The 14485-nt window shown below is 44.8% G+C and overlaps 1 protein-coding gene across 1 annotated transcript in view; it reads left to right on the top strand.

Moving 5' to 3' along the window:
* Positions 1 to 4881: 4881 nt before the first annotated feature.
* Positions 4882 to 14485, top strand: part of LOC133342936 (lipopolysaccharide-responsive and beige-like anchor protein) — a 281221-nt gene continuing 271617 nt past the window's right edge. The window contains 1 exon segment of the mRNA XM_061552330.1: positions 4882 to 5230. Coding sequence (XP_061408314.1) covers positions 5027 to 5230 — 204 coding nt within the window. The 5' untranslated portion in view covers positions 4882 to 5026.

Below are 14485 nucleotides of genomic sequence, written 5' to 3'. Positions count from 1 at the left end.
GCGCTGCACTCTGATGTTGTAGGAGAAAACATTTATTAAAAAGTCTATTTAATTAGGTAGAACGTGTTGTCTATATTTATTTAAAGTTGTGCATTATGATGTGACGTCACATTTCTCAAACGCCCCCTCCCCTCGTCACACATCGTCACAAATGTCTGACCCTCCCCCCCAGGTGCGTGACGTCATTTATGGACGGCCCCTTAGTGCATTGTCTTTGTGCTGTTCGCCTTTTGGCGTCCTCGGGACGAAACACTGTTTGATACTGGGCTCTAAAGAAAGCTGTCTCTGGTGTGGACCAATCCGTTTCAAAGACAACGCACATACTGTCAGAGCACGTTTTTGAGTTTGTTTGCATGTACATGTAGTTAATGCAGACATGATTCCTTCAAAAAGGTTTCAGTTTGGTGTTTGAACATCTTAACACCTGTATTATTGCCAGAAAGGGTAAAACATATTCTTATAGGCAGTGATACTGTTTGTGGCGGGGGCACGGGAAATAGTGTGATCAATTTAACGATGACATAATAGTTTGGCAAAAAAATTCGGTATCTGTAACTAGAATATTATCAATCAATGCCTAAATCAATTACTCCACATGTACCTGCTATTATGTACTCTGCTCCAACGTGTAAACGTGCTTCCCCTCCTTCACCTACCCGCACTGACTTGTTTGGTGAAGTATGGTCGAATGGTCCCCCCCAACGGTGCACACGGCGTGGTAACGATAACCTTTAGCCAGCAGCGGATTGCCAAAAGTACTTTTAAATGTTCATAATGAACTTGTAATAATTCACCTGCAGGGCAAGGAGGTGCCTCAAGGTGGCAGTGCCTACGAAGCTTAGAACCGGCCATCTGTACGGAGGTTCTCCTCCAAAGCGTGGGTTTTCTCCGACCACCGAGGTTTCATCCAACACGTATAAATACCGTACTATAGGCAACATGGACAATTATTATCGACAGGGCCTTAAGACTTCGAGATTTTGGATTTAAAGAGTGATGGGCTGCAGGAGTGCTGTCTTAATATAAATAAGGCACTTGAATGACTATAGTCAATGAGCGCACAGCTGGAAAATAATTATCATTCCAATATCAACAAAAGCATGGCTTTAATTTGGACCACGCAGTTCAGTGCGGGTTTGGTGAAGGCGGTACAACATGGATTTGCTGCACTGCCCTCTGCTGCACACTAGTAGCACCCCTACATCTATTACACGATGTAACACAATTTTTGTTCCTGGGTTGTCAGTGTTATTTAGTAATTGCTTATGCCTAAAAGGTATAGAAAATGGCTATTATTCTCCACAAAATTAGCTTTTGTTACCAGGACAGTAATATTTAGAAATGTATCTATTTTCAATGAGAAAACGGGTGAATTTGTGTTTTTTCGTTCACATAAAGTCAGAAAAAACAACATATGAATCAAAATGTACATGTATTTATACTAAAGTAATACAAAATGACTACAAAAGATGTATAAGTGAGTAGTTTTTTCGAGATTTATGATTATACCCTCAATCACTTTCACGAATCAGCCCCCAAATGTCGTCATGTTCTCGTTTTACTGTCCTTGGTAGCAGCGTTCAAAGTCCAGTATATCCTGGTGGAAGTGCTCGCCTTGCTCCTCCGAGTACGCTCCCATGTTCTCCTTGAATTTATCAAGATGAGCATCAAGGATCTGGACTTTGAGGGGCATCCTACAGCCCATTGTGCCGTAGTTCTTCACCAGTCTCAACCAGCCCCACATAGTTTTCGACCTTGTGATTGCCCAGGAAGCCACGAACCACTGCGACAAAGCTGTTCCAAGCCGCTTACTCCTAACTAGTGAGTTTCATTGCACTCCAGGATCCTCTTTATCTGTAGTCCGACGAAGACACCGGGTTTGACCTTTGCCTCAGACAGCTTAGGGAAGAAGTCTTGAATGTACTTGAAGGCTGCCGACTCCTTATCTATAGCTCTGACAAATTGTTTAATAAGGCCCAATTTGATGTGCAGTGGTGGCATCAGCACCTTCCGGGGGTCCACCAGTGACGTTGTTCCTCCCCACAGATAACTCTGTCTGCTGTGGCCAGTCCCATCTGTGGTAGTGCGCCTTGGTGTCTAAATCTTTTGTAGTAATTTTGTATTACTTTAGTATAAATACATGTAGATTTTGATTCATATGTTTTTTTCTGACTTTATGTGAACGAAAACACACAAATTCGCCCGTTTTCTCATTGAAAATAAGTCCTGGTCACAAAAGCAAAGTTTGTGGCGAATAATAGCTATTTTCTGTAATTTATGAGGCGTAAGCAAAGAGGAAATAACACTTACTACCCAGGAACAAAAAAAAATTGTTACACAGTGTTATCCATGGCAGTCGCCCATTCATGCACGATCTAGGGGACTATCCAGGTTTCGTCTCTATTTGGCTTCTTTGATCTTGCAAGATCGGGCGCGCCTTCCACGCGAGTTGGAGGAGAGACAGAGTGGAGAGAGTAACATTACTCGTGTGCAATACTGGGAGACAATTCCGCCTAAAAGCGTGAGCGCAGAGAACATGTCACTGTAGCGAGCAGCAAAGCCGCTTAAAAAGAACACACGTCCTTTAGGCTCTTGAGCCCCCATGCATCAAACACTCACTCACAAATTGAATTGGCCAAGCATCCCATTACTGTTACGTAATGAACAAATATTGTCATTACCCACCATTGCCTCATCTGGTCCATACATTAACTGTACCTCACCAATGTACTGTATTGTGATATATTTGTTGCAAATTAGGATAAGAATCAAGAACAGGAACTCGCTTCGATGTTAATACGTGAAAGTTGTGTTTTCTGTCAGCCTGTAACTTCACACTGCAGGGCAAAAAGCCTCTCCCGATTTTCTTCCCATTCTTTTCCTCGCTTGATCTTTACTTTTGCGACCTCCAAATTCTCAATTTGATTTCATCTCTCGCCATCTCTGAAAGCCGTCTTTCCTGTTTTCTTTCGCCGTCTCTATATCCACTCCGTAGTTAACGGAGATAAATATTGAATTAAGCTCTACAGTAGGTGAACGTGATCGCAGGTAAAGGCGCTGGTCAGGTGGGGCATTTGAGACTGCATTTCAGTGGAGGTGCGTTATTCAGATGTCACTTTTGCGAGAAAATGTCAAAACGAAAAGTGCAAAGGACAGCGTTATCTGCGATGTGTACAAACGCAACTTACAAATTAAAAAATGATGTATTTGTTACATTTGACAAGCCTGAACTTTTTATTTGAAAATGCCAAAGGAAAAAAAAACACGTGGGGGTGACATGCGAGTTCAAATACAAACGCGTAACAATGGAATAACTTAACACAGGTGAAAGAGCCCATACATAGTGAATAATATACCTCCACTGTGAAACCTTACATTTAAAAACAAAGGGGGGGGGGGGACCTATTAAGCATAGTTCACTCGACCTAAAAGTCGACATCATCATCATGTCGTGCTGCCTTTGTTTTATGCAGTCATCCAACTGTTGAATGAGGGCCTCTCCTACGTTGTGTGGCTTTTGGGATTTCACCATACTGGTCAGCGCCGAGTTGGATCGCGTTGAGCATATCGACGTGGAAACAAATGTTTCTGTACTGCTATCGGGCTGCAAAACCACGTAGCCACCACAAGACCTATGCCGTCACTTGCAAAAGTGGTCACCCACGGAAAGCGGTTCCCAGACTCAGCACTGCTGATCTTTCCGAGAAATATTACGAGTTCGTGCGCGCATTCCGGGACATTTGGTCGCACGACTTAGCAACAATTTTTTTTAAATATTAAATAATACACGTACACGACTTGGCTGTTTAAAAAAATAAACGCTACTAGCGACACGACTGTACGGAAAGCGCATTGGCGATTGGTCGGCCACCAAATTAACAAGAGACATTTTTTTCGAATTTGGTTTAAAAAAAAACACCCATCAATATTTAGGCTCCGTAGCCGCAGGTTGCGGACCCCTGGCATAGGTTAATATGCCACTGTTAACACAATGCGAGGAGGCCATCGTAATCCAGCAGTGGATTAAGGTCAACCATGGGCAAGGCAGACCGAAATCGTATCCACGTGTGCGCTTCAGTGCCACCGCGCCATGCGGCACTGCAAGGGGCCACGTCACCTTGAGCGTCAGCGGGTGTAACGATTCACAGAAGCGATTCGATTAGAGGAATCGATTGTTATTTTTAAACGCGGTGTTGCATCTAAGCCACCTCGAGTTGGCTGCAGGTTCCACGTGGAACCCCATTACATTACAGACAGCATTAAAAAAAGAAGCACGAATCGAAAAATGTATATTTATTTGCACGCGAATCGTTAACTGCGTGAATCGACATTTATCGATTGGAATCGTTAAGCCTCTCGCGTTCACCTGTGCGCCCCCCCACCTCTGTGAGTCACGAAACCCCACATGGAATGCGCGTCCGCTCTACCAAATCGAATCTCACAATCGATTACATTTCCCACCGCGGATGGGCGCCGTGGTGGTTGTAGGTGCGGGGGGGGGGCCCATCCCGCCCCGCTCTCTCTCAAACGCGTTGAGTCACGCGATTGGTCCATCGCACATCTGGGCGTGGCCAAGGCAGGATTAAGGGCGTGGCTTGAGCGCGAAGAGGGGCGGGGCTAGGGCGTAAAGGGGCGGGGCGAGCAACGAGGAGGGCAGGGCTATGGCGTAAAGGGGCGGGACTAGGGCGTAAAGGGGCGGGGCGAGCAACGAGGAGGGCGGGGCTATGACGTAAAGGGGCGTGGCGAGCAACGAGGAGGGCGGGGCTAGGGCGTAAAGGGGCGGGGCTAGGGCGTAAAGGGGCGTGGCGAGCAACGAGGAGGGCGGGGCTCGCGCTTATCCTTGCTACGGAATCAATCGGCGTGTGGGCGGCTGCCTGTGACACCGCCCCCACCCTCGCTCCGCACACACTCCGCCTCTCTGCCCCGTGTTGGTCCTTTACTCATGGCCGGGTGCTGAAGCAGCCCCCCTCCTGGGCGAGCAAGGCTGGGAGATCAAGGGGCCTAGAGAGCCAAACCACGAGAAGCTATGGAGGTCAACGAGGCAGGCGATGCAGCGGTGATAGCTCATACTGCTGCTGACGATACTGCTGCTGATACTGCTGCAGCTCCTGCTGATGGTGGAGAAGGTGGAGGTGGTTGTGTCGGAGGTGACGAGTTCGCGGCGCTGAGAGAGAAGGTGCTGGCTGGACAGACGTCCAGCAGAGAGGTGGTGGACACGGTGCTGAACCTGGTACGGCAGGCAGGTTGGACCCACCATGGGTTGAGAACTCGTGGTGGGTGGTGGTGGTGGTGGCTGCTGCTGCTGCTTCCGGGATTGATCAGAGTTTTGAAGGGTGCTGGGTTGGCTGTGTGTGTGTGTCACTGTGTGTGTGTGTGTCACTGTGCTTTCAGATTGTAATTGCTGTAACGTGTAATATTTATGTAATGCGTGGGTGTGTTTGTTCATACATGTACTTGCGTTTCTTAAGTGTGTGCAAAGCTCGCTAACAGCACTTGCCCCCATCAGTTTGCTAAGGCTATACGGGGGTTCTTTGTCTTTGTTATTCATGTTATATAAGTACGAGTTGTGTGTCCAGGTGTGTGTGTTCGCGTGAATATTACTTAGTGACATGTTTTCGTGAGTTCACGTACACGTGTGTCAATCGACGGTATGTGTCAATGCATGTGTGTGTGTGTCATTGTGTCTATGCATGAATGCAAAGCGAGATCACTTAATCGCCCATCTATCCACTGCATAAATGTGTTGTCTCCGTATATGTGGCTATGTGTGTATCTTAATGTATGTGTGAGTTCGTGTGAATGGGTCTCTACTTTTAATTCATGTGTTGTTCACATTTCGATGTGCGTGTGTATAACGGTGGTCATGTATGTGGCCACGTTTTTGAGTTTCGTGCCACTTTCACCTTTATTCGAAGCCGAATTGCAGCTTAACCCGGAACAATCATTATTAGAATACATGTGTCATGTATGTACGTGTAAGTTATGTCATATGTGCCAGTTTGGCTTCATTTACGTTCCATTAATATACTGAATCGAAGTGTGTATCTCCTATGTATCCTGTGTGTCTCTCTTTTTAAGTGATGCATTGTGTTGAGTAATGATGTTGAGTATTTATTTATTTTTTTGTATTGGGGCAGTGGAGTGGTGGCGCAGTGGTGAGCACACTGCACTATGAACACCGCTGAACTGAGATCGGAAGCCCGCCCAAAGCTAACATGGGTGGCACATGTTCCAGTGTACTTACTGTACAGTATTCAAATAGCTGCATGTATCCATGGGTATACTGCAAGGACGTAATTATAATATATATTGGGAGGGAAATACACCCCCCCCCCATATTCAAATATGCTCACAATGTGCCCCCCAATATATTGCTATAAAATAGATTTATGTTTATATGATTGTGGTTATGGTTGTTGTACTTTAGTAATCCCTAATCTCTGCCATTACAAACAATGAAACAAGAAAAGGTAAAACAAGAAAAAAGAGCAATGTAAAACACTATACTGTTAGACATTGTTAAAAATAAATAAAAAGTCCATCCTATGTGTTAGTAAATTTTTAAATATTTTAGGCAGGAAATTAGTTTTCAAATTTAGATTTTTTTTTTGGGGGGGGTGACCCCCAGACGGTGCATATGTGTTCATGTAAATGGTCATCTGTGTCACAAACGGTATATTTCCGTGCACGCGTTCTACCCGGCTAACACCCGTTTACATTTACACAACTCATCCACATTCAAAACGGCACCGCATTAAACAGCCTAACATCCTAATTACGATATATCTAATGACCCTCTTTATTTATTTTCAACGCAGACCTGGCACCGACGCATTGCCTCGGCAAGAGAGTCTGTGTGTGTGGAACGTTTTTATAAAAGTGTCTTGAGTTTGGTGGGAGATGTGTGGAGGATCTAACCACTGATTTTCTCTCCTATTTGGGGCCATCCATTTAGGATAATAATTCGTCTACATTAGCCTTCAAATGAGTTGGATAGTCCGGCGGTGTAGACTATCTGATCGCTTAAACACTTTAATAGTATTAATCATTGATCGTTTCTGCATGGGGTGTAAAAATTCCACGTGCGTACAGGTAGAGGGGGGTCAAGTTTTGACAGATTTTTGCGTCCCTACTAAATGGATCGGCCCCTTTACCACACAGTTCTTTGACTCTCGGTATCTTCTTCCACGGCTAGGTTGCCGTGGTTTTGTTGTTGTATGCGGGGGATGTTGTTGTTGTGGGGTGGTGGTGTTTGCTACGAGGCCCATTCACAACCTCACCCCCCAAGCCCCCCCCCCCCCCCGAGGCCCATTCACAACCTCACCCCCCTAGCCCCCCCCGAGGCCCATTCACAACCTCACCCCCCTAGCCCCCCAGCCCCCCCCGAGGCCCATTCACAACCTCACCCCCCAGCCCCCCCCCCGAGGCCCATTCACAACCCCACCCCCCACCCCCCAATGCGGAAGTGCGGCGCGCGCGAAAGGCGGCAGCAGCAGCACGTGGCACCACCACCGCCACCACCACCGCCTCGATCGCTCGTCGCGACGTCGTTTACGAAGCCGACTTCTTCGCGGTCCTACGGTTTACAGCGTCGCATATCCGACCCGGCCAATTGATCAACGACATCAGCAGCAGCAAGTGCCATTCGCCACTTAAGTGGCGGAGACGTCACCACGGTGCTGGGTGCCAGGCTAGGTGCACGTTGAGGCCACCACGTGTTGAGTGTCGAACGCCCGCTGGCAGGAGGTCACGGGGCAGACCCAGCAGGTGCCACGGGTCGACTGACCGAGATGACTGTGCCGATGCACCATTAGCTGTGCCCCCCCCCCCCATACTGTGCCAACTTGCTGCGTTTTATACGCCCGGCGCTCTGCTCGTTGTTGTGAGCGTCGCTCCTCTGCCCTCCGTTGTTGCTGGAGGGCGACTACCTCCAACTGCCCAGTAGCAGCAGCAGCGTCCTTCACGAGCCTCCTCCACAATCAACCGCACACTCCAGTGTAGGATTTGTGCACGGTTGTGTTAACGGTGGTGTCATTTTCTTCCCACGTTCACGTATATCCATCCGCCCTCGATACGAGGAAGTTGCAGCCCTTTGCTGTGTTTGCTTAAGTGTGTGCCGCTCTTTTAGCAATCCACTGCTGGATGAGGGGCTTGCCACGCCTGTGGATCATGATGGTTTTTTTTACCGTACTTATAAAAAAATTTATTTTACCATGCCAGGCTCACTGAGCTATATAGCTCTTTTTTCAGATGTGAGCTGGCTACAAATAACAGATTAACTAGGTGGCTTATCGTGTGGACATTTATAGCAGCCAAATACTCTAAACGCGTGTTTCTGAAAGGGGAGGGAAAACCCGGAGGGCCCAGAGAAAAATCCACGCGACCAGGGGAGAACATGCAAACTCCAAATTCACAGGCACATTAGGGTCGAGATCGAACTCACGACATCCTGTATACCAGGCGAGGTAGTTAACATCTCGCCACCGTGGCGCCCACAACCACCACGCTGATCAGTGCAGGTTGATGAAGGTGGAGCGGAGTGCTGTACAGAGCAACAATGTACATTTACCTCGCTGCCCTAGACTCTCCCACATCTGCCAATAATACACATGTCTCTCCAGGCTCACACCTGTGCTTAGCTTCTGAGATATGACACGATGTGGTGCATGCAGGGTGATTTGGTCAAAGTGCATGAATGAATGGATACAGATTGTCCAAATCTGTGAACGCAGGTCTTTGACCTCTCCAGCTTGCTTGCTGTAAAGGTGATTTCTCACTTCAGTTGGGGTCAGAAAGGTATTTATTGACCATTATCTCTGGGGCCATGCTGGGAGTTTTGTATCGTCATGGCTATGTGGTTTTCGGGTTTCCTGTATGGAAACCATATGCTTAGTTTGTGCAAATGAGTGTTTCGCTGGTTCTTGATACTCTTTTGAAAATGATACGCTCTCGAGCTCTGTTCTTGCAATACACAATTTATTCTCATAAGTTCTTACCAAGGTTGAAAGCATGTATGCATTAGCTCTGTCCATCCAAAACGGGGGTGTGGGGGAACACAACGCTCGTAAATTCGATCATATATGAACAAACGTTTATTACAAGTTTTGCTTTTGAGAACCAGAGTGAAACCAGAGTAACAAGGACCATTTTAATAAGTGGTATGCAAACGCGTTTTCCCCGACAGCTACCCGTGCTCTGCCAGAGTGCGAATTAAAAAAAAAACCTTCCAAATACAAACGCACATTGGAACTCATTAAATAATCCATGCATATGCACAACTTTTATTTACTTTGTGACCACATTTTTTTTACAAATTTAAGACATTTCGGAGCAAGATCGGCAGCCGCCCTCTAATTAAACCGTTGCACAAATAAAACAAACACAATATAGACATTCGCTCAATCTGGTCTGACCAGTCAGACGGGGGGGGGGGGGGGTGTTGGGTTCTTCAGCATCCCTGTTGTGGATAAGGTTTGCGTGACATACAAATGAATGCATAGAGTGATGTGTTGAAATTTAGAATTTATCTTGCAAGTTGTATTATCTCACCGATGAACCGCAAACGGTGACAGTCGAGTTGGTATCGGTTCCGTCGTTAAGATTTGATTTGAGTCCGTGGTTGGCGATGTTGAATTTTCTTGTGGAATACTCTTGTGGACTATCTTAATCCTTCCATCGTAGCCCGGAGCCATATCAACAAGTGGGCGGGAATTAATGAAAGCATTCGAAGTGGATTTTGGAGGAACTACTGGAACATTCCTCTTATCCGCGACACTTAACCGCGACTCCTGTTATTTGCGGCAGCTGGAATGTCTGCGAAAAACTCCTAATGTCCCCAGTCATTATTTTTCCTGCGTATTAAGTGGAGTTAATTTGCAGACAACCCCACGGATGTTAGGATCCGTCATATGTCTCTCACTTTATCACAGACTATAGAAGAGTTCATCTTCTTGGTTCTTTCGGTAAAGTCACGTAGAATGGAAATAATAAAAGAATAAAATAAAACATTATTAAAAAAAATATTTATAAAACATAATAAGTTTTATTTTATTTTATTATTTGTATTTTTATTCTTTTATTATTTCCATTCTACGTGACTTTACCGAAAGAACCAAGAAGATGAATCCCTGCAGTCACGAAAGCTTTAAATCGAAATATAGAAGAGTTATTCCTTGTAGGACATGCGTGTTTGGCTGCTCTACATTTCCACACGATAGGCAATTTTGTTGAGTGATCATTTGTGGCCAGGTAGCTTCTGAAAACGAGCTGTATAGCTCAGTGGGTCTTGGCAAAATATAAATATCGATTTAAAGCTTTGGTGACTGCAGGGATTCATATTCTTGGTTCTTTTGGTAAAGTCACGTAGAAGGGAAATAAAAAGAAATAACCAATTAAATTATCACGGCGTTTCGATTGCAACACAAGCAATCATCATCAGGTGTGAAAACCACAGCAAGAAAATTTGAAAAGAGTGATAATTTTATTGTTAACTTTTATTTTTATTATTTCCCTTTTACGTGACTTTACCGAAAGAACCAAGAAAAATATAAATAGTTTCGTTTTTAGTAAGGGGCAAGGATACAGAAAGAGAGAAGTGTAGCCATCTACGATTCACACAAAAATACAATTCACCCCGTGGTTACGTGACGGGAAAGGTGACTCCGTTGCTTTAAAGAGTTCTTAGCCAGACGGTGGGGGTGGGAACGCCGGTGCTAATCACGTGACTTTTGTTTCGTATCAATTGAGAAGCCAATAAAATTCCTACTTTCAACGTGGAGCAATCATATAATATGTTTAACAGCCCCGATAGTATACGGTAATTATATAGTTGACTTCCGTGACTTATTCGATTAGAGAAACTTAGTGCTATATTGGTGTTACAAAATCTCTTGCGGTGAAACAAGTTTATTCCATTACCTATCATACCACAGTTCTTGAGTGTGTGCATTATTGAAGATTTGCTTCACCACCCACACGTAATTTAGGATCCTGACAGGTAATGATGGATGGGTCTGGCAGCAATCATGGCAGAGGCCCCAGTTTATCATGTGTCACTTGCTTCAAGCCCAGTTCCTGACAGATCAGGTTTAAGGTGGATAGAGCAAAGTCCTTTTGCTTTTTCAGTAAAAAAAAAACGTTGATTAGCACTGACATGAGCAAAACACACAGAGGCCACTGTAAGCATGGCCATTATGGTCCTGATTTGTTGTACATTTTGGACTCGGTGGCATTTTGCAGACAATGTTGTGACTGAACTTGATTGAGAGATTTGTATTATGCTACTGCGTAGGATTTAGCAGTTGTTTTGTATAGCGCTCCGAGGTTTTTTTTTTACTGCGCGTTGTTCGGCATGATGTCCGACGTTTCACTCCATATGTTGGGAGCTTTTGCAGGAACAGATTCTGAATATTCCGTTCGGATTTTTAACTATCGCACATCATACCGAAGGACGCACGGTGCAGACCAATAAAACATCGGAGAATCGTATGATCGTACACAGTCGTTGAGCACTCTGTTGGGACAGTTTAGCGCCGTGTATTGGCTGTCATCCAGCGAGGGAGATGAGAGGAGTTCCTTTACTGCGGGTGTCGATTTTATCTCGTAAAAAAAAACTGATCAAACCACATTTCGCTCTGGTTTACCTTACAAAAAGTATATAAAAGTCGTTTAAAAATAGCTTTTAAGAAAATCTTAAAACAAAATCAATCTGTGCCTTGGTGATGAAGTCTGATGAAAGAAAGCCACTGAATGAAATTTAACATTTCCAGGCGAGACGTTAATAAGCTGCGTGCGTACTTTAAGCCCGGTTTCCGTACCATGGGCTGCACTGAAATACAAAACCAGACATGTTCCCCTTAACATTTAACCGCCTTTAACTCCTGTTCTGCAAAGTCTTTAAAATATATAGCTGAATAGACAGTCCTTTAGCTCTTGTCCTGTCGGTTCTGCGCTTGATGCTCCCACTGCCTTCCACTTGTACTGTCATGAACGTCATTGGGATTGCATTGAAAATATCTCAGTGTCCCCATGTTGCTTCCATAACATTCTTAATTTGGCCACGATTCTCATTACTAGAATCTCATTACTGCTTGCCCTTGACAATGTTTTGCCAATTTCCCAGGTTGCGTGTGGGGGAAAAAAATGTCCGTACTCCCTCCTCTTCCAAGTCGTCTGGCCAGCATGGAAGAGTAGGCCAAATGCCTTCTAAAGAAGCTCTCTAGAGCTTCCACGAGTGGCGGTCCTTCCACCATCAGTCGCATGAGCAATCAAGTATATGCACTGTACTTGTACTCTTCCTTACCTCTGCTGCCAGTCACGGATAAACATCGTCTTAAAACAGCCAGTGCTTCTGATGAATGTGGCATGTTGTCAGAGGTCATCTTGTCAGAAATGGTATCCTGGTTTTTCAACAAACCTTTTTCTGTGACTTGAGACCCCCAGTAAAATGCACGGAGATGGGTGAACTCTCTTGGCATAGAGCTCATGCGACCACATCATCCAAATTACTGTCCTCACCTCACTGCCAGTCACCTGTCGTGCACCACGAGTTATGTAAAATAGTAATACTGCTGTGGGCTGGGTGGCGATAAGGATAGAGGAACAAGTTTTCCTTTTTGTCCTTGAGAATAAGCTATTGAAATATTAAGAGAAAAGATATGGTAGAGTGGTGGCACGGTGGATTGTGCACTGCCCTGTGGACCTGGCGACCTGTGTTTGAATCTTGGTCACTGTTAATATCAGTGGCGAGTGACATCTGAACTTATACCGATCCTGAATACTCCCCGATGCCCCCTCTCAAAAAAAGCTCACTGACCAGTGTGGTGAAGTATGTTTAAACAAACCCCCTTGCTTGACACAGTGTAGTGAGGCCTTCATGCAGCAGTGGTTTGACAAAGGGCAGTTAATTGCTATTGTTATTACTGAATAAAAGTAATAGGTGTGGTAGGTTTTTGGGATTTGTTTGGGTTGTTTTGTTAATGTTTTGTTGCTGTAACCAGATATCTCTGGTGTAACCAGGGCCCCATCGAAAATGAGCATGGCCCTTTTGGTTTTATTCGTGCCAAAATAAACCAATAAAAACAATAAGAAAAAAGGCAACATCTTCAATATAACCCTCCTTAAACTGAGTATTTTAAAATTACTAGTTCTTGTCCAGAATAAAAAAAACATTAAAGAATTGTATACTTAAAAAATATAGCACGGTAACCTTTTTGACTTGGCACTATGCAAACTCAAATCCGAACAGAAGCGAAGTGAACTGGAATTTTTTTTTTGTCGTGGACAGGGTGGTAGATTTTCTCCAAAAGTTGATTCGACAGCAATTGTTTGGGGGGGGTGAGGGTGACGTTGTTTTTGCCATGGGGCATCCACGCCTTGCCCTGATGGACGAGCCAGAATGCCAGGTTACTTGGTATGCGCCGAAGAAAAGGGGCGTGTGAGCCATCGACTGACCGGCAGATAAATGAAACCGGCAAGAACCAGTCCACCGTCATTTAAACACAAATAAAGAAATAACTTGAAGGAAAACCATCGTGCGGCTTCCTATGTGGGCGCAAATGTTTAACCAAGCAAGCCTCCTGCTTGACAACCAGTTGCTGGTGATTTTTGCAGCGTTGCAAGGTGGGAAATGAGCGATGGGCCATTAGGAATGTGTGCACACCGCAGCAGCGATGGCGTATCGGGGATTATTGCAACACCGTTGCCAAACCAGTTGAGCAAATCACGCAGTCATTGTAAACCTGATTTTTTTTTTGTTAAAATCCAATACCACTAAAATTTAAAGTAAAAAATGCAACCTGTCACTGCTTGTTCACGCCACTCTTGGCGGAATGCCCTCCACTAGGGGTCATTAAACTAAAACTAACCAAGTTAGGCCCCATACTCTTAGGTTTTTCGGTAAAGTCACGTAGGTAAAAAATAAAAAAATAATATAAATAATAATAGAAATAAAATAATAAATCACGACGTTTCGAAGGCAACACAAGTCTCCGTCATCAGGTGGGACCGTCACAGCCAGATTTACTCACTTGAGACAGTAAATCTAGCTGTGATGGTCCCACCTGATGACGGAGACTTGTGTTGCCTCCGAAACGTCGTGATTTTTATTATTTTATTTATTATTTATTATTATTTTTACCTACGTGACTTTATCGAAAAACCTAAGAGTATGAATCCTTGCAGTCACAAAAGCTTCAAATCTAGAATCAAGTTAGGCCCACTGAGCTATACATCTCTTTTTCAGAAGCGACCTGACCATCAATGATAGCTCAACGAAGTGGCTTATCACGTGGAAATTTATAGCAGTTAAATACTCTAAATGCACGTTTATAAATGTGGAGGGAAAAACTGGAGGATCCGGAGAAAAATCCATGCGACCACGCGGAGAGAGAGTGACATTCAAACTCATAAATATACAGGCGTCAGGGTTTGGGATCGAAACCGACTACCTAATATACCCGGCGAGGTAGTTAACATCTCGCCACCG

This window comes from Lethenteron reissneri, chromosome 16 (assembly GCF_015708825.2).
Source record: "Lethenteron reissneri isolate LAM-NWPU_2019-01 chromosome 16, ASM1570882v1, whole genome shotgun sequence".
Lineage (NCBI taxonomy): Eukaryota > Metazoa > Chordata > Hyperoartia > Petromyzontiformes > Petromyzontidae > Lethenteron > Lethenteron reissneri.
This window is presented reverse-complemented; position numbering and strand designations above follow the sequence as displayed.